Source organism: Chrysochloris asiatica, unplaced genomic scaffold (assembly GCF_000296735.1).
Source record: "Chrysochloris asiatica unplaced genomic scaffold, ChrAsi1.0 scaffold00041, whole genome shotgun sequence".
In the NCBI taxonomy this organism is placed as follows: domain Eukaryota; kingdom Metazoa; phylum Chordata; class Mammalia; order Afrosoricida; family Chrysochloridae; genus Chrysochloris; species Chrysochloris asiatica.
In genome coordinates, this window is record NW_006408559.1 from 1,921,256 (window position 1) to 1,944,196 (window position 22,941).

At 41.7% G+C, this 22,941-nt stretch overlaps 1 protein-coding gene across 1 annotated transcript in view; it reads left to right on the forward strand.

The window, feature by feature from the left end:
- The window catches only part of AHCYL2 (adenosylhomocysteinase-like 2), a 191,217-nt gene that overhangs the window by 148,592 nt on the left and 19,684 nt on the right, over positions 1 to 22,941 (forward strand). Inside the window, exons 3-11 of the mRNA XM_006861125.1 lie at positions 6,246 to 6,389; positions 7,042 to 7,142; positions 11,032 to 11,134; positions 12,683 to 12,777; positions 15,414 to 15,520; positions 17,536 to 17,652; positions 19,705 to 19,768; positions 20,242 to 20,330; positions 20,839 to 20,909. Of these exons, the coding sequence (XP_006861187.1) occupies positions 6,246 to 6,389; positions 7,042 to 7,142; positions 11,032 to 11,134; positions 12,683 to 12,777; positions 15,414 to 15,520; positions 17,536 to 17,652; positions 19,705 to 19,768; positions 20,242 to 20,330; positions 20,839 to 20,909 (891 nt within the window). The remainder of the gene's footprint in view (positions 1 to 6,245; positions 6,390 to 7,041; positions 7,143 to 11,031; positions 11,135 to 12,682; positions 12,778 to 15,413; positions 15,521 to 17,535; positions 17,653 to 19,704; positions 19,769 to 20,241; positions 20,331 to 20,838; positions 20,910 to 22,941) is intronic.

A 22,941-nucleotide genomic window follows, 5' to 3' on the forward strand; every position in this document is an offset into this window, starting at 1 on the left:
GTCCTGGTTTGGCTATAGGATAAGCACTGAACCACTAACCACAAGGTCAGCAGTTCAAACTCACTGACTGCTTCTCAGAAACCCTATACAGGGTCGCTATAAATCAGAACTGACCCAATGGCACTGGACAACAACAACCACATGTTCATAGCAGAGGCAATGGGAAGTGATAGGAGATGATTTGGAGGGAGCTCCATGGCCATCAGATGAGAAGGCAGGAATAATTAAACTGACTCACAGCTTTATAAATATGATAAGATTGTAAATGGATGTCAATAAGAATTTGGAAACCATGTTTCAGTGTACATTATAACTAAATACTATAGAAATTAGTACTGGAGAGTCCCAGTGACTAACCTTTGGGCCTCTTTCTTTCTCTGTTTATACTCTCCTGAGTTGAATTCATTCAGCCTCCCAGTTTTAAATACTGTGTTTAGGCTTCGTTTTCTCTCATATATAAGCTCACGCGTATCCCCTATAAACTGGATTCATAGATTCATCTGTACTTTCAGTCCCTTCTCAGCTGTACTGCAGGCACGGCTCTCTGGTTGTTGGCCTCTCAGCCACCCGGGTCCTTGGCCTCTGCCCTGCTTGGGCAAGTGTTAAAAGCCCCTTCAGCTCTGCTGATAAAGGGCACCCAATTCGAGGGCAGAGATTTTTGGTCTGTTTGTTCACTGCTCTATTCTCAGCACTTAGAACTGTGTCTGACACATTTAAGTGATCAAAAAATAAATACCAGGGGCTTTAAAGTGTTCAGAGACATTCTTATTGTGTCTTCCACCCTTGTTGACATCTCTGATACACTCTGTGTATTTGAAACAACTAGAAGGCTTATGACATTTCAAAGAAAGGTATCTTCCTATCCAAAGTGCTTGTTTCCAGAACATACTTAGAGGCTTACATTCCCTTTCTAACGTTTCTAATACACAGCTTTACCATACTTGTATTTAGGAACCTCTGTCCGCCCTTTGGAGTCCAGGTGTGGCACTGTGGGTTAATGCGCCAGACTGCAAAGCCATTTGAACTGCAAGGTTGGCAGTTCAAGCTTACCAGCTGCTCCTTGGAAACCCTAAACAGGGTCGCTATAGGTTGGAACTGACTCAATGGCACTTAAAAACAGCAACATACACCTTTTGGAGTCCTGGTGTGGTGCTGTGGGTTAATGTGCTGGTCAAAGAAAGTCATCTGAACTGTAAGGTCTGCAGTTCAAGCTCACCAGCTGCTCCTCGGAAACCCTACACAGGGTTGCTATGGGTTGGAACCGACTGGATGGCACTTAACAACAACATCTGCCTTTCGGAAGAGCCCCGGGGGTGCTATAAGATAAGCACTGGACTGCTAACCATAAGGTCAGCAGTTCAAACCTATCAGTTGCTCTGTAGGAGAAAGATGACATTTTCCATTCTTGTAAAGATTTACAATCTTAGAAACCTTCAACAGGGTCACTATGAGTCAGAATTGACTTGATGGCATTGAGATTGGTTTTGAGTTTTATCTGCCTTTCAAGGAGTTCTAGTGGCACAAGGTTTAAGTGCTTGTCTAGTAACTGAAAGGTCAGCAGTTTGAACCCAACAGTGCTCCTTGGGAGAAAAGAGCTGGCAGTCTGTTCTTGTAGCGATGCCCACCTAGGGAGCCCCATGAGGTAGTTGTGCTCTGTCCTGCAGCACTGCTCCGAGTCAGGGTTGACTCAGTGTCACACAACATCCACCACCTGCCTTTCTCAACAGGGGTTCCCGTTGTGTACCACAGAACACAAACTTGAGGGGCTGTTTCCTCCAAAGGATGGCATGTAACTACTACCCTGCTAGATGCATAGGGAAGCAGTTCCTTCATTATATACCATGAGTTCTTCATTATATATTAGGACTTAATTCTAGTGGAGTCCAGTTGACAAAAACTGCTATATTAATCCATGCTGTTCTTTTATAAGAGTAAAATTCTGAAAACTCTCCCCATGCAAGAACGGTGGACAGGGGAAATTTTTTTTCGATGTCAGATTATGGTCAGTGATTTGTTCCTGAGAAAGCCATGTTTGTAGTGAGTTAATTAGTTGAAGATGGAGCGGGAAGGAAGGCTGAAGTCCCTTCATTCATTATTGGTTCCTTTAAAGTCTGAGGCAATTTCAGATTTTTCCAAACAAATAAGTTTTGTTTGTATTTTGGTTGCTAACATAGTTTTTCACGTATTTCTAGAGTGCTATTTATTAATGATACCTTCTGCACTCTGCTGCCTAGGAGCCCACGGTTCTTCCATTACCAAATGCCTAGAATGTGCCCCCGAGGAATTGCCTAGCTTAGAACAGTCTAATAAGACTCATTCCACTAGAATTCTTAGTTCTGCTTCTCCTAGCAGTAATACATAATATCATGCTGCTAGGAGCTAAGGCTTGATCAGGCCTGCGTCATAGAACAGATGTACAAGGGGCTTCAAATGTTCATGAAAAAATTCCACTATCTTTTAATATCACTTTCCACAAACCTTTTGAAGCCTCCTCGTATACATCAATAGTCCCTCCTACAAGTTTTGTTTGACTCTTGGAAATCATGAAACAAGAGACCGTCCTATAGTAAAGTGATACTGTTCTTTACATTATTTTTTTATCTAGAAACGGAACCTTTTTTGGGTATTATTTATCTATGAGATTTTTCTGGTGGTAGTTAAGGGAAGGAAAGAGAGGGAGGCTGTTAAAGTCCTATTTTACAGTTGAATAAATTGAAAATTGGTCACTTAGCCAATTAGAAGTAATTAGAGGTAGAGTGGAGTCCTGATGTGGTGCTGTAGGATAAGCACTGGACTGCTAATCACAAGGTTATTGGTTGAAACCCACCAACCACTCCTCAGAAACCCTATACAGGGTCACTATGAGTTGGAACTGACTCAATGGCATTTAACAACAGCAACAAAAAGGGATAGAGGTAGATCTCAGATACCAGTAGATTAGTGCCTGACTCTGGGCCTAAGAGTATGCGGCCAGTCACAAACACTGCAGAAACTCTTCAAGCCTGCATGCACTCTGTTTTTACTAATATGCTACTTTAAATACAGTAATGGAAATGAATATGGATGCAGAGAATTTTAAAAGGTGACTACATATTAAATCAGTTTAGAAATAAGCTTTACACTGTGTTTGTACAAATAACACTTTCTTTTGATCTGAATCTGACAATCGTGTTGAATTTACCTGGTAGTACAATCTAGACACCTGGTACTTTTGGTTCCCACCTGATAACAGGTCTCTATAAAGGGCTCTTTGAAAATAAATCTCTTTTGGCTCTAAGAAAAACATTGAATTAACTATAACCAGTCAATACTATGAAAGTACAGTAGCATTTTTTATAGCTTCTCAAATAGCAAGGTAGTATAAATCACCTCTTTGAGTTAGAAAATAAACAACTCAAACCAGAAATTGGAGCGTTTTCTTTTGAGAAGTTCTTTTTGGCTTTTGTTTTCTGACTCAGCCTTAGAATATGAAGAGGCATAGAAGGGGAGAGCTATTCTGGGTAGAGTTAGCACTAAGTCTCAACCTTTTTAATCACTGCCAGCCAATCACCTGCTGCTCTGGTGGATTAATAGGATACGACAGGGCTCGGGGGAAAAAACATTGCTCTTGCTAAATGAGAACGTATGTATGTCATTCCTTTGCCATTCAAAATCCTAGAGCTAAGTAAAAATCCATAAAGGTAAGTTACATCTGACACTGAATTTAATATATGTTGTTGCTGTTGTTAAGTGCCGTTGAGTCAGTTCCGCCCCATAGCAACCATGTATAGGGTTTCCAAGGAGTGGCTGATGAGCTTGAACCACTGACCTTATGGTTCAAACTGACTTTGTAGTCTGCCGCATTAACCCACAGGGCCACATCAGGACTCCATTATAAAATTTGTATAAAAGATAATATCAGGTATCATTACTGTATACCTAGCGCTTTACTAACATTATCTTATTTAATCCTCTCAACAACTGAACTCTTAACAAATCGTGTCCTTCTATTAGACAATCTTATGACATCTGATTTCTACGTTATGGCTCACATAACAACTGTATTGAAAAACTTCAGACAATTCTGTAATTAATCATTTCATATCTGACCCACCCCCTCGACTGAAAGCTCCAGTAATGTAAGGACTGTACTTCTCTGTCCTATATCCCCAGCAACTTAACTGTGCAAGTATGGGCCTGGTACATGCATAGTGAATACACAGCCCAATGAGCGAATGACTGAATGGATTCAGAACCCTATTGTATGGGCCTGGTACATGCATAGTGGATACACAGCCCAATGAGCGAATGACTGAATGGAGTCACAACCCTATTTAAGTACATTTTGGTGTCACCTCTACTATGTTGTTATTGTTAACTGCTGTTGATTTGGTTCTGACCCATAGCAACCCGATATAGGGTTTCTGAAGAGCAGTTAGTGAGTTTGAACCACTGACCTTGTGGTTCAAACCGACTTTGCAGTCCAACATATTAACCCACAACTCCAGACCAGGACTTCCATACTATAACACCTAGTATATACACCAGAACTCCCATACCCTGTATTCCTCCTCTACCATAAACACCCAGAATCGCAGCCTGAGACCTCAGCCAAAGTTTCTCTCGACTCCAGAACACATGACCACTGTATAGACGTGACCATTGGGAGTAGCTCATAAACCCATCAGGACTCTGGACCAGGGTTTGGAATTTCAGGATATTCTTGAGTGTGGTGGTAAACACTGTCTTCAAATGCAGTTGCCCTGTAAACTTGGATCAGGATTTAGAGGTTTCTGTCAGTCTTTCTTCTCTCAGGGAGTAGCAGCCTGGTTCCCCTGAACGTCCATACGTAAGCGATTTCTGAGTATTGATTAATGAGACAGCTGACTGTCCAGGAAGCTGTTTCTGGGCTCTGATGCCAACAGTACTTTGAGCTGTTTCCATTCACCCTAGGAGGGGGAGCCACAGACGTTTTGTACAGATTAGCTTTTCTCAAGAACAAAAGTCTCTTTGGGGATTTACTAATTCTCTCACCTCCCCCGGTGCCCAGGTTCATTACAGTTGCCTCGTGTTAGGACTTTGCTCCAGGGCAGTTTTCCAGCTCCAAGAGATACTCAAGCCCCCGCTGCCCAGCCATTTTGTAGTGTCATGCCTGATTAACTGGGCAAGGTCAGACTTGCCTTTTACAGCCCTCCCAGAGATAGACCGTGTGCTGAGAAATCCCAGCAATGCCTTCATTCTCCACATGTGTGCTGAGCCGAGCTCCATGCCCCCTAGGAGCTCCCGGCCTCTGCAGCCCTCTCTCCTTACCAGGGCTTCCCACCCCACTGAAAGATCCATAATGCTCTCTCTATGCACAGCAGCTGTAAATTAAAGAAAGAAATAGCTTCAGAGCATCCAGCAAATGATTAGCAACTAGCATTTTATGAAGGCCAAAAGACCTCAACTGAGCATGTGATTAGCAGCGGCACACCTGCCAGTGGTAATCAAAGGGTCTGGGCCTCTCACCCTCTAGCATGCACTGCTGAATGGATTCCTTACAGAACTTCTTGTTATACTAAAAGAGTAGACTCTTTAGGAATCTACAATGCCTAACCCAGGCCCCACAGAGGTCAGCAAGAAGGCCACACACTGAATGCTGCATTGTCATTGTCTGATTGGGTCTGAGGCCAGCTTTAGCCCCATCAGAGCCAGTCTACCAAACGCAAGCCTGGACAAACACATTTTGTGTGGCTCTTAACTACTTTCCCATGGGTTCCTTGTTTTTCAGGTCTCCTCTGTTTAGTAGTGGTACTAAGACACAAATGACAATCAGGCGCATGAGCAGCAGACAGACGGGTAGCCAGGAGTCACACAAAGCCATGAGTTAGTGCCCATGGCCTTGCATTAGTTCTACCATCCATGTAACCTCGCTCCTTTGCCTAATCAAAGACCTTTGTATGTTCTGAAGATGAAGTTAGCCCGAGATTCCAAGTTAATGCGGCAAGGGAGAATGGTGCTGCCAGTAGCTCTCAGCTTCATTTCTAACCTGAGATGATTGAGGCGGCTCTGTGGGGCCACATAGGTACTTAGCAGATGTGTATGGCACGAGATTACGAGAGAAAGCCCGTGGGGCAGTTCTCCTCTGTCACTTAGGGTCACTGGGTGGGAAATAGACTCAACAGCAACAGCAAGCAGATGACTAGAGAAGTCTCAGTTGATCCCCGGGTTTGGCATCTTAGAGAAAGCCGTTTGTTCTCTAAGGGTTTTGAATTCTGTCTTTGCAGCGGCTTCCTATACAGATAGCTCCGATGATGAGACCTCGCCCAGGGACAAGCAGCAAAAGAACTCTAAAGGGAGCAGTGACTTCTGTGTCAAGAACATCAAACAGGCAGAATTTGGACGCAGAGAAATTGAAATTGCTGAGCAAGGTAAAGAAACCAAGCACCTTTTCTGTCCCCATCTGCCTGTGTCTTTTTTGTCCACATGGTTAGTCCCTTTTACATCATGGGTTCTAGTAGCTGGTGAGAACGCTATGTGATATTGAAACATTTGGGAGGGAGTGAACCCTAGCTAGCAGGTGTCGAAGGAACCCCTGTGCACAGAACAGGGAGAGAGACTGGAGAAGGCGGGCTGGGATGTAGGGAATCGGAGCCTGGAACATTTGTCTCTGAACGCGGTGTGAGTCATGGTGACCCCCCCACGTGTGTCTCAGTAATCTGCGCTCCATTGGGCTGGCAGTGGCTTTACCATACTGTGGTATTTCCCAGAAGCTAATTGCTGGATCTTTCTTCTGAGATGCCTCTGGGTAGACTCAAACCTCCAACCTTTCAGCTAGCAGCTGAGCACGTTAACTATTTGTACACACACACACACACACACACACACACACAGAGAGAGAGAGAGAGAGAGAGAGAGAGAGAGAGAGAGAGAAACTTCCAAGTCCTTTATAAAAGGAAAATCAGGTTGCAATGTCTTGATCCCTTGAGAAACCTAATCTAACAAAGTATGTTTTTCTGTTTATTCTTCAATCTCTGGTTCCCTCCTTTTTAATGTTGCTGTGTATGTGTTGGACCTTTTCAGAAATGCCTGCACTGATGGCTTTGAGGAAGAGAGCTCAAGGAGAAAAGCCTTTGGCTGGAGCCAAAATTGTGGGCTGTACGCACATCACTGCTCAGACTGCGGTGAGTGCTGTCCCTTTCTCCGCATAATGCCAATACTTAGTAGTAGGATCAGTTGTAGCGTGCTTACAACATGCCTAGCACTGCGTTAGGAGTTAATAAGTATTAGTTCCTTCTGTCTCACAATGCCCAGGAAAAGCAGTATTCCTGTTCTCATTTTATAAACTAGGAAGCTGAGGCTCAGAGTTTAAAAATTATACAGCTAGTGAATCATAGAGTAAATATTTGAACTTCAATATATCTGACCTTAGGTTTTCTCTACTATAGTACACTGCAGCCCTTAGCTTTCTTTCCAGTTATTTCTACAAGGCAACTCTATGAGTTAGGTTGCTCTCAGCTGTAAATCTGAGACAATCTGATTCACCCTGGATATTCATTAGGGGACTTATTACATTGCGTAGCCAGAAATCTAGACAGACTTCAGGGCTCTAGTCTCCCCTCTCTGTGACTTAGATCTTCCTCCTCTTTGGGCTTCCTTCATTCTCAAGCTGGCAGCAAGATGGTGACAGCTTTTCTAGCCATCACGCCCTAAAAAGGGAGGACCATTTCTTCCTCTCTTCTAAGAGCAAGGACACCTCTCCCAGAAGTCCTCTAGGATACTCATTGTATCTCACAGAGCAGAACTGGATGACATGCTCAAGCCCCAGCAGTCATTGACAAGGGGACAGGAATCCCCAAGTTGTCTCAGAGCAGTCCCTTGCAGCCCTCTCAGATTAAGTGCCCTGATTCATAAAAATTATTTCATAGTGTACCTGTATGATCCTGAAATGAAATTCAGATAAAATGTGTATGTATACTTATGATGCTTCCTAAGATTCAGTATGAAATATTAATTAGAATATGAGAGGTAGTGAAAAGAAAGTGAGTTATAATAAAATAATGTGTATTTTGATATGCAGGTGCTTAGGCATAACAGTCTTAGAACAGTCAGACACTTGTGCTTCTTCATAGCATCATTTGAGTGAGAATGCAATACAGATAGAAGCACGTCATTGTCTCCAGAGCATCAGAGCAGCATGGTCTACTTAAAGGATTTCCTGAAAACATCAGCCACAGAGAAAGGATGGGCTTTCTCTCAATTGACACAGTGTTTACATTCTTAGAAAAACTTATTTTGCTTTCAAACTGAAAAAATGATTTTCACTAATATGTCAAATGGAATAAGGTTCTACACTCAGCTCATTATATATAGGTTATAAACCCATGTGGACTGTCCCTGGGACATTTGAAAACTTGAAAATTACATCAGTTTGGCATAGTTTTGCCTTGTAAGAGATTCTCTTGCACATTTGAATGCCTACGTCCTTGGCCCTGCTACGGAATTTCAATAGTGCTCCCACCAATCATTCTGACCAAAACAAAATCACCCCATAGTTTCCCAAAGCACCCCTGTTGAGAAACACTGCTTAGACAGCATTAAGAATATAAAAAATACTGAGTTGACAACCATAATGACCTCTGCAGGAAAAGAGTGGTTGAAGTCTTTTGTGAGATTTCTAAGATCCAAGTGATCTGTATAGGTAGGTCAACTTTCCGAAGATCGTCTCTCCTGAAGCACACCATGTTTGTGGCCACATTTCTGAAGATGGGCAGTAGAGATTGCTCAAGCCCCCCACTGTTAGCATCTTCATTAGGAGATTTTTCTGGGTTGTATGTTCTCTGAGGAAAAGAGTTCCTTGATTACCCAAAATTAATATAATAAATGGAAAAGCTTTCTCTTTGTGGAACTATAAACTAATAAATCCAGCAGTAAGACTCTTGGAGCCTTTTTTTGAGCCAACTCAGTCAGGGGCAGGAGACATCAGTGTGGTGGCTTAAAATAGTAAGTGCTTCTTTATTGTCTCATGTTGCTAAATCATACCTAGTTTGCCTTTGACCACCTGACAACCCCCATCAGGATTCCTCCTATCTTTCCTGAATGGATTCATCAAAATCTGTTTATAAATACCAAAATTATTTTACTGTTCCTACCCTGCATTTTTCGCTTTCCTTTTTTTTACTGAGAATTGAGTGATAGTTTACATGAGAGAACATCATCAGTTTTACACTCATCATTTCCTTACAATGATTACAGTCTCCTCTGTGCCTCATCATTCAACAATATTTGCTTCTATTCCCTCAGTTTTTTGGGGATGTACACAAAAACACTTAGGAATATATAATCGTTTAAATAACCAAAGGGCTCTCTTTCCTTTTTAAAAAATAAATACAAAGGAGTTTTGCTTTTTGTTTGTTTTGAATCTCTATTTTGTTTTCTCTGACTACAAAAGTATTCATGTTCATTTCACAGTATTCAAACATAATATACAATGTAGGAAAACAAAATCTCTATAACCCCCTGTTCTGGAAACAACTATCATAATTAATGATTTCTTTTCCACGTGTCTAGTAGACTTGGGGAGTCCTGGCGTCGCACTGTAGTATAAACACTGGACTGCTAACTGCAAAATTGACTGTTTAAATCCACTAGCTGCTCTGTGGAAACTCTATACCGGGTTGCTGTGAGTTGGAACTGTACTCGATGGCACTTAGCAGCAATGATAGTGAAGCTATTCCTATTTTTTAGATATGCATCCATAGTTCATCCTAACCAGATCCCATTGCTTCTCCTTCTAAATGGTGATTTAAAGTTAGCTTAATTCAGCTTTCAAACTGTGTCTTCTTTCCCTCCCCTTCAATGGCAGACCTTTTCTCCCATTTAAGGCCTTTAAGAGCCAACAGACCTAACTCACAGTTCTTTGAAGAGCTTTTATATTCTTGGTCTCAATCACTTCTCTAAATTAATTTATAATGCTTAGTTTCAGTATCATTCTTTTGTTTGACACATTATAGAAATTTGTTAAACAAAAGAAATCCTAGTTACAAGAATTCATTTTTTTTTTTGGATGAAAAATAAAAGAGAAAAAATAGGGGCAGATATTAAGAGATAGTGTGGACTAGAAATTAAGACCTTGGACAAATATCTCGACGGGATTAGCTTAAACCAGTTGAGTTATTGTATGTTTTCTTTTTTCCCACCTGAGCTAGACCATATTTATTATGTAGTTTTGTATTTGGTGTAGAAATGATTAGAACATACAGAGATTTAAAAATGAAAATTACCAGTGACCAAAGTGTTATTGTAAAGTGCCATCGAGTCTCTACCAACCCGTAGCGACCTTAATGCACAGCAGAACGAAACACTGACCGATTCTGGGCCAACCTTACTACTGTTGCCACACTTGAGTCCGTTGAAGCTGTCACTTGGCCAATCCATCTTATTGAGGGTCTTCCTCTTTTTCTCTTGACCCTCCACCTTACCAAACATGATACCCTTCTCCAGCGACTGGTCCCTCCTGACAATATGTCCAGAGTGTAAGAGATGAAGTTTGGCCATCTTGACCTCCAGGGAGCACTCTGGCTACACTTCTTCCAAAACAGATCTATTTGTTCTTCTGGCAGCCCATGGCACTTTCAGTATTCTCCTCCAACACCATAACTCAAAAGCATCAGTTCTTCTAGGATCTTCCTTAATCACTGTCCAGCTTTCGCATGCATATGAGGTTATTGAAAATACCATGGCTTGGGTCAGGCACACCTTACTTAGCTGACATCTTTGCTCTTCAACACTTTAAAAAGGTCTTGTGCAGCATGTTAACTAGGTAAAAGCTTAGAGCTCAGCTGGAACCTGCCCCTTAGCCTACTCCCAACCCTTTCTCTCTGCAGGCAAGGTCTTGAAGTTCTTCTTGAAGGTATGCTTTGAAAAGATTCTTCAGAGCAGTTTGAAAACCATTGGTCTGAGTTATTCCCAGTGTATATTCTCCTTGCCAAGGATTATTGAATGTATAAAAAGAGTCTCCTTGAGCAGTTGTCGGTCCAGGCTTGTTCACCCCATGCTTTCTCTCTCATACAGGTGCTTATGGAAACGCTGGGCGCTCTGGGAGCACAGTGCCGCTGGGCTGCCTGCAACATCTATTCCACTCTTAATGAAGTGGCTGCTGCTCTAGCAGAAAGTGGTAAGACCTTTGGCCTGATCTCTGTGTTTGGGCTAAAGTAAGTCTCTAAGAAGTTCTACTGTTTCTATATCAAATCTTTTAGGGAAGTTGACAGTAAAAGCTATCTTGGAAGAAATCGGTACCTGCCCTTGATGAGTTTGCTCTTCTTCTGGGTATCTCTTGTCAAGTGTGATCTCGTTACATTTGTACACTTGTCAAATACCTACCCATGTCTGATACTCTATTGTTACTTCATGCCTTGCCTGGGCTCGTTAACCTTAGCACACCATCGTATCCTCCTCACTGTCTGAGGTTATTGAGCTGGAGAAAAAAAGTGCTGCAGTTCAAGTTTTGTGGCCTGCTGATTTTCCAGCAGGCTGTTTGCCCGGATTTAGTGTTTGGCATTTCTGCTTCAGCAGTAGAGAGGACTTGACCTGGCAGATTCATAGTTGATCATCGCAAAAATCCTTACACTTGAAAGGACAAGACAAGTGGAGAGATGTGGACTCTGCCAGCGTCTTGCCTTCTCTCTGGCAGCACAGCACAGATGAGGGTACAACACTTGCTTCTGGAGATGCCCTGCAGTGCTTGTGTGTCCGTCTGCTCACTCTCTCATGTGTCATATGTATTCATTCATTTAAAAAGTGTATTCATATATGAAATAGGGCTAGAAAAGAAAACATAGTAAATGTACAGCCTGATGTCTTGTACACGCATTCTTTTTTTTTTTTTTTAACAATATTTATTGACCTACTCTAAGAGCTATAAGGGCAAATTAGACAGTCTCTTTTTCTTTGCCCTCAGAATCTGATACAGTGGAAGTGTAACGTGCATACATAATGTTAGTACAAGGACTGATGAGGTGTGCACTCTAGGTGCAGCATTGAATGACAGACAACATTCAGAAAGGCTGGGGAAGAAGGAAGGATTGAAAGGAGAAACACAGGGAGGGAGTGGGAGAAGTGATGTGACGTTGAGGGACTCCAGTCACTAAGAGGAGATGAAGTCTAAGATGTAAACTGACGCTGTGCTCCGTACACCTTCACTCAAACTCAATTCACAATAAAAATTTCTTTTTAAAGTTCCTATACCTTGAGAGGTCACTTGCAAGAGGGTGAATCAGGCTTCATTATGACTGTGATGCTCAGGCTGGGCACAAAGTGCAGGGACATTCTAACAGATGGAGACAGGTGTAAGGATGTCCTAGAGAGAGGGTGGGAGAGCTAAACACAGAAGCAGGAAAGATTCAAGGGCAGCTGGGAGATGCGAAGCCTGGGTGACTGAGTCGAGCAACGCTTCTCTCTGGCTCCTTCTGTTTCCCTCTAACTCATGTGCTCAGCACCATCATACTCTGGTCCCTTTTGATTGTCCCCTTTGAGCCAATAGGACCACAGTGATCACCACACATGAAAGAACTGATGAGGGGGCAAAGTTAGTGAAGAGAGCCCATCCAGGGGTCACAGCAGACCAAGAGAACCTGAGATTGGGGGTAGCCAGCATCCTACTGCCCACATTTGGGCCAACCCTTTTTTATGGTTTTAATGCATTTGATTTGTTCCTTTTTCTCAGGATTTCCTGTATTTGCCTGGAAAGGAGAGTCAGAAGATGACTTTTGGTGGTGCATTGACAGATGTGTGAATGTGGAGGGCTGGCAACCAAACATGGTGGGTCAGGTTTCTGCTAACACAGTTCTGCTGGTTTAGGGGGGATGGACGGGGGGTGACCTGAGGCAGGGTTTCCCAACCAGAAGGAAGAAAAATGGCTTCTGTTCTATCTGAAGTACTTGGGTCTCCGGCCGGATTAGAGGAGTATGCTTAGGGTGATACTTCTAGAGAAGTGAACCTCTTTGTAACTTTCGAGTGTCTTTACTGCTGATCATATTCATCAGGACTTTAAATTTCTGCTCTAGGCAGAAATGAATCTGTATCCTGTACCATGCCCACAAGGCAGCTCCCCTCCAAAAATAAAAAGCCCTAAATAGATCCAAGTTCACATTTCTTCTCTTTGTTAGCCACCCTCTCCCCCCTTAAAAAAACGGCCAAAAAGTTTTGGGTTTTTCACATTTGTTTTGTTTTTATTTTTGCTTCCACATTTTATAATAGCCAGTTCTTAAAAACTGGTAGCATATGACATTCACAAAAAGAGGTAGAAAAGCTGCTCAAAGTATGTATCTTCTCCTTTGTAAACATTTCTGCTTTCTGGTAAGGGAACAAATTAGGGAATCAACTAGAAAAATAGCCCTTGACACTCCAGTCCACTCCTGACTTGCTACTAATGACTGCAGGCCTCCCTGGCCCCGTCATGGAGAGAGGCTGCCTCTCTTTCTGGGCTCTATAATGCAGGTCACACTGCAGCAAGTGTTGTTGGGAGGAGTTGCGTCAACGCCTTCATGTGCGATGGGGGTGGTGGCTTTAAGATGAGTCCGCTCATTCCAACAAGGTTTGACAGTGACAGGAGAAAGTATGACTGACAGACACTAAAGATGATGTGTCAAGGGGTTTTTCCTGGGAAGAGAACATTACTTTTTTAGTCAGGAGCATGGGGAGGACATGGAAGTGTACCCAGGATGCCTTAGCAAACTGTGGAGCCAGCACAAGCTACAAGAAAAGTAAATGAAGAAAGGAAGATAAGGACCAAAAAACTGTCACCCCAGAAAACAGGACCCTGTCCAGATCTACTCTTTTCCTTTGCTTTCTAACCTCAGGAAGCTCCCCTGGTGACATTAATTTTCTACAGTAGAGTTATATGGTGAGAGTGACTGACTGCTGATTCAGTAAATGGTAGGCATGGCAAAACTGCCTCTTTAGATACCTTCATTAAAAGAGAAAAGTAGATGAGAATAGTGAAAAATCTTACAACTTTTCAACTGTTCACCCTCTGATCTTTGAAGGGTGAACACTGTGAAGAGGAACAGACACTGTAAGGGGAACTCCATAAGTGACTACATACGTGCAGAAAGGGAGAGGGGAACCCCAAAGAGCCTCTGATCTCTTTGGGAATCTGTTCTGAGGGTTTCTACTGAGAAGACAGAAGTACTAACATAGCACGTGTGACGGGTTTCATGAGGCTAGCCTTGGACCCTTGCTCTCAGGAGAAAGCACAGAGGAGATCAAGTGGTAGACATGAGGATGAGGATTTTCTGTACGCTGGGGTCCAGGGTGGCACTTTTGGCAGTTATCGGTGGAGTGAATCATTGATAGGACTGCAAAATGGGTGCATGCCAGCAGAGGGCAACTCAGCTCTGTGGGCCTTGCTAGTGGCATGGAGGAGGATTCGGAAAGTCCTGAGTTCTCTCAGCACTTCTGTCTGCAAGGAAGGACTGAGGGGCCAGAGCTCTGAGATGCCTGTGAGTGTCCCAAGTTGGTCTTTCCTTAGCTCGTTTATTATTCAGAAGCTTCCCTCTGAGGCTGAAGGCTCCAATGGGCACAGCATTGTGTTTATCTTAAATTCCAAGCTGAAGTGGTAAGGAGCTGCTCAGAGGCACGCTGGCACACCTACACGCTGCAGTTTCCCAGTTATTTTTAATCTAGTTTATACAGTGTGTGAGGTTGAGCCAGTCAAAAACCTACAGTGCTGCCTGATAGATTGGGTAGGAAAGTATCTGGGCTTCAGGCAAAGTAAGGGATTTAAAAATGCAGTTGTATAAGCCATCATTCTAGGGGAACACTAATCATCTGGCCTTTTGTTTAAAGTGTGCCTTGACTGAAGGTATTTCAAGTTCTGAATTAAAACAAAAGAAAGCCGTTAATATCCAGTTTAAGTTTTCTGAATATACACTTAGGAGCTCTGGTAGTGTGGTGGTTATGAATTGGACTGCTAATCTCAAGGTCAGCCGTTTGAAACTACCAGTGGTTCTGTGGGAGAAAGATGAGGCTTTCTGCTCCCGTAAAGTATTATAGCCTCAGAAACCCTAGACAGGGTCTCTATGAATCGGAACCAACTCCATGGCATACCACCATGACCACCACCACACTTAGGAGCTAGCGGTCTAGATAACCATTGCAGCTATGAATTCATAAGAAGTCCTATAATTAGGTTGCTGTGAGTTTTGAAAACTGTCACGTAGGAAGCCTATTTGGCTGGGAAAACTCTTCTTGGCCTTTCACCCCTCATTGTGTTTTACTTCAGTATAATGACAATTTGGTAGAATATTGGTTTTGTTCTGGCTTTAACTTACCACAATCATACAGGAAATTTGAATATCTGCCCTTGGGTCATTAGAAATTGAGATACAGACAGAGAGAAGCAGCAAAAGAGCCTCCAGCAAAACGGATGACTTTATGGATGGTTTCTGTTGCAGATCTTGGATGATGGAGGGGACCTTACTCACTGGATTTACAAGAAGTATCCCAACATGTTTAAGAAAATCAAGGGCATAGTAGAGGAGAGCGTCACTGGAGTCCATAGGTAAGATTTAACATGCCCACCCCTGATTGTGTGCAGCTTAAACATAGATTCTTATGATCGCATACCCACAGAACACATGATGGGAACATTTGCAACCTGCAGTGATGAGAGCAGATCTGAGTCTGCACACTTTCCTTTTTAAAAGGAACAGTACAAATAGCACAACTAAAACCACGAAGGGAGGAGAGTCAGGGAGACAGTGAATCCTCAGGGTTTCCAGTTGTTGTAATGTAATGATTCTTTGTCCTTTTTGGACCCATTCATTTATTCAACCAATATGTATTGAACATCTACAATGAGCCAGGATCTTTTTTAGGTTCTGGGGTGTAGAGTGGACCAAGCAGACAAAACCTGTGCCCCTTCACAAGGACTGACCACAAGGACAAGGATTCTGTTTCTCAAATGGGCAAAAATTCTCTGAGTAATACTAGAATCATTGCTGTTAGTTCGTGATCACCCATAAAGAACTAAAAATAGAAAATAAAAGTTTTAGAGAAGTACATTCTGAAGAAGCCACTGTCACTGCTTTGATATATTGTTATCTTTTGAATACACAAAGCTGTGGGTTGTACCAGACCTTCAGACTCATAGAAAAGGATGTCATTTGAATAAAACACCTAGTTGTAAATTTCAGTGGACTCAGTTTGTTACTTAAAACTTCTGTTTCAGTCTGGATTCCCAAGTTCTTTCATTCAATTTAGTAGAGGTGTCCTGATTTGTCAGCGAATGTCTTAGCAGTACTCTAGAAGTGTAATTTAAATGAGTCTTAACATGGCATTTTATTCCTGAGTTGAAAAAGAAATTAATTTTAAAACGAATTAACACTTTTCATTTTGAAGAGGTAAAGCTAATATGTTCCTAGATTGCTGGTGCTTTAGGAATTCCCAGCTGAGGGTGGCACCCCCTTCAGAGAGGACAGTTGTAAATATGTGAAGGGTTTTTGATGATCACAATTGCTAGAGAGTGCTGTTAGCATTTACTCTTGGGAGCCAGGATTGCTAAATGTCTTATAGTGTTAGACTCAGCCTACACAACGAATAATTGCACCATCCTAAATTCCAGTGGCTTCCTGGTTGAGAAACTTTTTTTACTATAACTCTATAAGGCTAAAGGTTCTATATCTTTTTTCATCATATTAATCCTGGCACAATGTATATAGTATACTTTTAGTAGATTTTGGTTCAATGAATGGCATTGTAAATTAATCCACATTGTTCATATACTTTGACCCTATAATGCCATCCAAAAAAAACAGACTAATGAAAAATAAAGTGACAGCATAAATCTGTGTTGCAGTGTTCTATTTAATGGCAAAGGAGAGGCGAAAATAATGTAACGATTCCCTCTTAGATGTTAAGTAAACTCTGTCATCTTAGTCAGCCATCAAAATTTTAAATAATTGTGCTATATAGAATCTTGTAAATGGTTATATATATTTACATGTATTGAGATAATAAAATTGAAACTTTCAAAATTAAAAACTATTGTGAATGGTGAGATTATACGTGACTTTTTAAATAGTCCTTAAAGTACTCCTTTTATAATTAAAAGAAGGAATCAATCGGATGCAATTTAAGTTTATATTTTGTTGTTGTTGTTAAGTGCCGTAGAGTCGATTCCAACCCATAGCGACCCTGTACAAGGTTTCCGAGGAGCAGCTGGTGAGCTTGAACTGCCGACTTGGTAGTTCAAATGGCTTTGCAGTCTGGTGCATTAACCCACAGCACCATACCAGGACTCCAATTTATATTTAGGTCCTTAAAAATTAAAGGTGGACCCAGGATTATATCCACATGCCTTTTGAGTAAGAACTTTATTTATAAGCTGCATACAGTCTCAAGAAAGATATTCTTTATTTTCTATATTCACATAATAGGACAAGACTAGTCAAGTCTCATGCCTCATATGCTTGTGCCCAACCAACATATTTCTGTGATACAATACCAACTTTTTTCTTTAAAGATTATTGCAGTGTCTCACTGTCTTATGTTCCTCTTGGCTTCCCACATCCTCAGGCTGTACCAGCTATCCAAGGCTGGGAAGCTCTGTGTTCCAGCCATGAATGTCAATGACTCAGTCACCAAACAAAAATTTGACAACCTCTACTGTTGCCGTGAATCAATTCTTGATGGGTATGTATTGTTATCACTGGGAAAAACTTGAGTTGAGTTGGGTCTCTCACCATATCACCCCAGGATTTTATAGCTCCGAGCTACCATTGCTATGACAATTACAGGCAAGTCTATTTCACTTAAGAAACCAGACTAGTTCCTCTCTATTGATGGACAGAGTGCTTACTGTGTGACCCTGTCAGAACTACAGGTCAATAATTACTGTCAATATAATATAAGCAAGTGACTGTCATTGATGGTTTGAGAAAAGGCTCCACATGCTCCTATTCCAGGTCATGTAGTCAGTTCTTACTCCAACTATCATGTAATTCTCTGGTCATCTGGAAACTGTAGTAGCCTGTCAATTCCAAGAGGCATTTCTAATTTGTCAAATCTAAGGTTTTGCCCGACTGATAAAATCTTCCAGTACCCAGTTTCTGTTCCCACACTTGTCTCCTGTTGATCCTTCATTTCTTGTTAGAAAGACTCATTAATTCCCTATGGGAAACCATTAAGTTTTTTTAGAATACTATTGTTTTGCCAAATGACTTCCATCATGTATGGTGGTGGTTATGTGCCGTAGAGTTGGAACTGACTCATAGCAACCCTGTACAGGGTTTACAGGAGCAGAAATCCTCATCTTTCTCCCACGAAACAGCTGGTAGTTTCGAACTACTAACCTTAAGGTTCTCAGCCCGATTCGTAACCACTACGCTACCAGATCTCCTTTCCATCATATATAGGCTAGTGGAAAAGTAAAGACCTTTGGGCCGCAGTTCTGAGCAGGCTGGGCCTCAGTCATTATACTGAGTGACAGTTGTCAGAAGACCTACAGTACTGACTCTATTACTTATCAGTTTTAAGACCTTTGATTAGTTATTTAACCTCTCCATGCCTGTTTCCTCAATTGTGACAGTAACACCTACTTTATAGAGTTACTGTGAGGATTAAATTAGCTAAAGCATGTATCCTGGTACTCAGTGTTAGTTCTCTTGCCCTCTTTGTAGAAGAACCCTGTAAAGTAAGTTATAGGGTTGAGATGAATAGATCTTAAGGAAGCTTCTTGCTTTGAAATCTATTTGCCTTGTTCACTGCAGATTCTAACTGTTGGTAATTATTACTGTGTTAGAGGCAATAGTGTTATCAGGTAGACGAACATTTAAGTGAATCTCTAGTCCATTCGTCTTGTCTGTGGACTATCTCTAGTTCTCTACATTTTTCTACATCAAGTGTGAGATATAACCTTGAATCTGAAAAAAATCAATAGTAATCTGGATATGTTTTTAGTCTTATCCACAACTGACTGGCTTTTAGATTTTTTTATATCCAAAATCTGTGATCTTAAAGTTTGTTTCTACTATATTCATTAAAAGATGCATAAAGTTCTCTATACTAGGTTTATAAAGATGGACAGAGTCCATCTAAGGACAGAGTCCCTTCTAAGCAGAATTTACCCTCCATATAAGAAAGATTCTTTAACATCAGAGAAATATGAGAGTTCGAGTAAGAGGGAAGTAATGGACTCAGGATCTAAGGTTAGATTTAAACAGTGAAGAAGTAGAGAAAGATCAGTTCGTTACCTACCAGAAACTTGTTGAGTAAGTAGGGACTCATTGGTACTGTCAAATGATAAAAACTTTCCAAGTAGATTAGTGGAGCAGAGTAGAAAACCCAGAAATAGACCCACACAAATATAGCCAACTAATCTTTGACAAAGGTGATTCAGGCAGAGTCTCTTCAATAAGTGGTACTGGAACAACTGTTCATCCACAAGAAAAATGAGGGTAGGCACAGAGCTTACATCTCTCACAAACATTCATTCAAAAAGTTCTTGGACCTAAATGTAAGATGCACAGAAGATCAGACAGGAGAAAAGCTAGATGGCATTGAATTTGGCGATGAGTTTTCATATACACCAAAAGCACGACCCATAAAAGAAAAACATGACAAATTGAATATCATTAAAAATGAAGTTTTCTTTCAAAATGGAAAAAAAAAACCATGAAAATAAAGAGACCCAGTCTAGACTGAAGGGAGACACGAGATTTTTCTGATGGAATGTTTTCCCCCTAGACTCAAAAGGACAACAGACATGATGTTCGGTGGAAAGCAAGTGGTGGTCTGTGGCTATGGAGAGGTAAGTATGACCTTTCACCTAGGTGGTTAAAGATGCATTTTGCTGAAACAGGCTAGAATTTTCCTTTCTACAAAGGTGCTGTTATTGACCGCCTTCAATGGGAAAAGTAACTTCAGAGTCCTTCTAAATCATGTCCAGTCTTCCTTTTTCCCTTTGCATTTTTGCCATTTTTTCCTTCAGTTGATTTTCTGACTTGTTCCTGTGCCGCTTGCTGATGTTCTTTTAGCTTGTGTTTTGATTCTAAATCGTGAGTGTGGGTGTTAGTGTGCACATGATTGTACTAAGCAGGGGCCAGGGGTTTAGTTATGAACAGCATTCATTTGCTTTTCTTCCATTCCCCAAGCATGAGTCTTTTCAGTGAAATTCCTTTTGGGGGCGGGCAGAGTGGGGGCAGGGGTGCACTTTCCCAGAAGCTTTGAGACCCTGTTTTTGCACTGACTCTCCCTGTGGTGTGTGCTTCCTCCTCTCCTCAGGTGGGGAAGGGCTGCTGTGCTGCTCTGAAAGCCATGGGCTCCATCGTCTACGTCACTGAGATCGACCCCATCTGTGCCCTGCAAGCCTGGTAAGCATGCCCCTCCTCAACACCGCCACCTACCATGTGACGCTGGGGCTGCCACCAGAGAATGCTCTGGGGTGGGGGGCGGAGGGGGCGGGCATCTTATCTTAGAGGAGCCCAGAGCCTGAGAGCCCAAGAACCTGCTCCTGTCTCTCACAGAGGAAGGGGCGCTGCTCTGAGAGAAGTAAACTATCGAATTCCTGTGGGAATAGGGATAGGACAGGCCTGGAGCCTTATGGAATCCCTGCCTTTTTGGAAACAGCTGTTGTTGTTGTTGTTGTGAAGTGCTGTCGAGTTGGTTCTGACTCATAGCAACTTCTGTGCAGGGTTTCCAAGGAGCGATTGGTGGGTTTGAACTATCTGAGCTAAACAGTGGTCTGCAGTGTTTACTTGCTGTGATTAGTTTCGCTATTTCAAGAAGTGACAGTGTATGTATCAAAGGGATATAGAAGTTCTGTGGCAAAATATTCCCCAGCTACCTGTTCAGGTTCATTGATTTTCTTTATTTCTACAGCATGGATGGATTTCGACTGGTGAAATTAAATGAGGTCATCAGACAAGTGGACATTGTTATTACCTGTACAGGTATGATTATGACAGATAAAATGGGTGGCACTTGGGAGTACTTTCATATAGCAAGGAAAAATGACTGGAAATATTCTAGACAAAAGTAAACTCTTAAGAGCCTGAAACAGCAGTTCATAAAACCAGTCAGTCCTTTACATTCGTCCTACTTCTCTACAGCACTGACCACAACCTCCCATTAGGTCAGTCATGTAAGAAAGTTTCTCTCCATTCCTTATAACTGCTCCAAATTTCCATCCATCCTCAGCTACCTACGAGATGGACAGAGATAAGATTCATTCGCAGAGATAGATTTAGGAAGCTAGATCTTAAATTTGTACATTTGAAATTTTATTTTCTCTCCAAAATGATCAGGTGTTATTTCTGTTTAGTCTCTGTAATCAAACTTAGGCTCGAGCAAAATCCTTCATTGTTTGAGAAAGTAACATAGGAAAAACCTGCCATTTTGACGATTTTTCAATGTTCAGTTCAGGACCATTATTTCACCATGTTGTATAGACACCACCATTCCTTTTTTTTTTAAAAAAAAAAATAGCTTTATCGAGATTCCCATACTATTCCTTTCAGCCATTTAAAGATAAAGTAGTACAAGCATCACCATTATCTAACTGCAGACATTTTCATCACTCCCAAGGCTGTAAATCTTTACGGGAGCAGAAAACCTCATCTTTCTCCTATGGAACCGCTGGTAGTTTCGAACTGCTGACCTTGAGATTAGCAGCCTGACTTGTAACCACTATGCTGCCAAAGCTCCTTAAAAGAAACCTCAGCCACCATCCATTAACATCACTCCTCAGTCCATGTTTCATCCTCTCCAGGCAACCACTAATGCACAGTCTTATCCCTAGATTTTCCTATTCTGGACATTTCAGTGTGTGGTCTTTTGTGATTGGCTTCTTTCACTTCACATGTTTTCAAGGTTCATCCACATTGCAGTATGTATCAGTACCTCTTTCCCTCTTCTGATTCACTGTAGACTTTCTGCTCCCATAAAGATTGACAGCCTTGGAAACCCTATGGTGGTGGTGGGTGTGTACCACCAAGTACAGGGTCAGTATGAGTCCAAACCAACTCCCTGGCACTTACCAATAACAATGGATACATCACAGTTTACTTAACGAATCACCAGCTGATGGCTATTTGGATTTTCATTTTTATCTGTTAGGTAAAATGCTGCTGTGAACAAGTTTTTAGGGGAACATATATTTTTATTCTCCTGGCTATATACCTAGGAATGGAATTGCTGGGTCAAAATTGCTACTTTTAAGGAATTTCTAAACTGGTTTTCAAAGTGACCACCACTTTACAATCTCATTCCATTATATGGGAAGGAGCTCTGGTAGTGTAGTGATTACAAATTGGGCTACTAACCTCAAGGTCAGCAGTTTGAAACTACCAGCTGTTCTGCAGGAGAAACGTGAGACTTTCTGCTCCTATAAAGATTTATAACCACAGAAACCCTATACAGGGTCACTATGAGTCAAAACCAACTCCACGTCACATAACCAACCAACCAACCAAGTATATGAGACTCCTGGTATGGTGTTGTAGGATCAGCACTGGCCTGCAAACTACAGGGTTGACAGTTCAAACACACCAGCTGCTCCTTGGAAACCCTATACAGGATCACTGTGAGTGCGAATCAACTTGACAGCACTTAACAACAATAGTAACCAGTATGTGAGGACTTCTGATTGGTGTAGAATCAGCACTAGTTTTAAACCACAGTTCCGCAGTTCAAACCCACCAGATGCTCCTTAGAAACCCTTCACAGAGAGTCAGAATTGACTCGATGGCACTTAACAACAACTACCAGTATATGGTAGGGTTCTGGTTCTCCATACCTTCACCAACACTTGTCACTGTCTAACTTTTCTGATTCTAGCTGTCTTACTGGGTGTGAAGTGACATTTAATTATGACTTTGATTTGTTTGTATTTCGCTAATGGTTAATGAACTTAATTAAATACTTGTTTCATTGTACTTTTTGGTCAGTTATATTTCTTTAGAGAATTAATATTTCGCTGTGCTC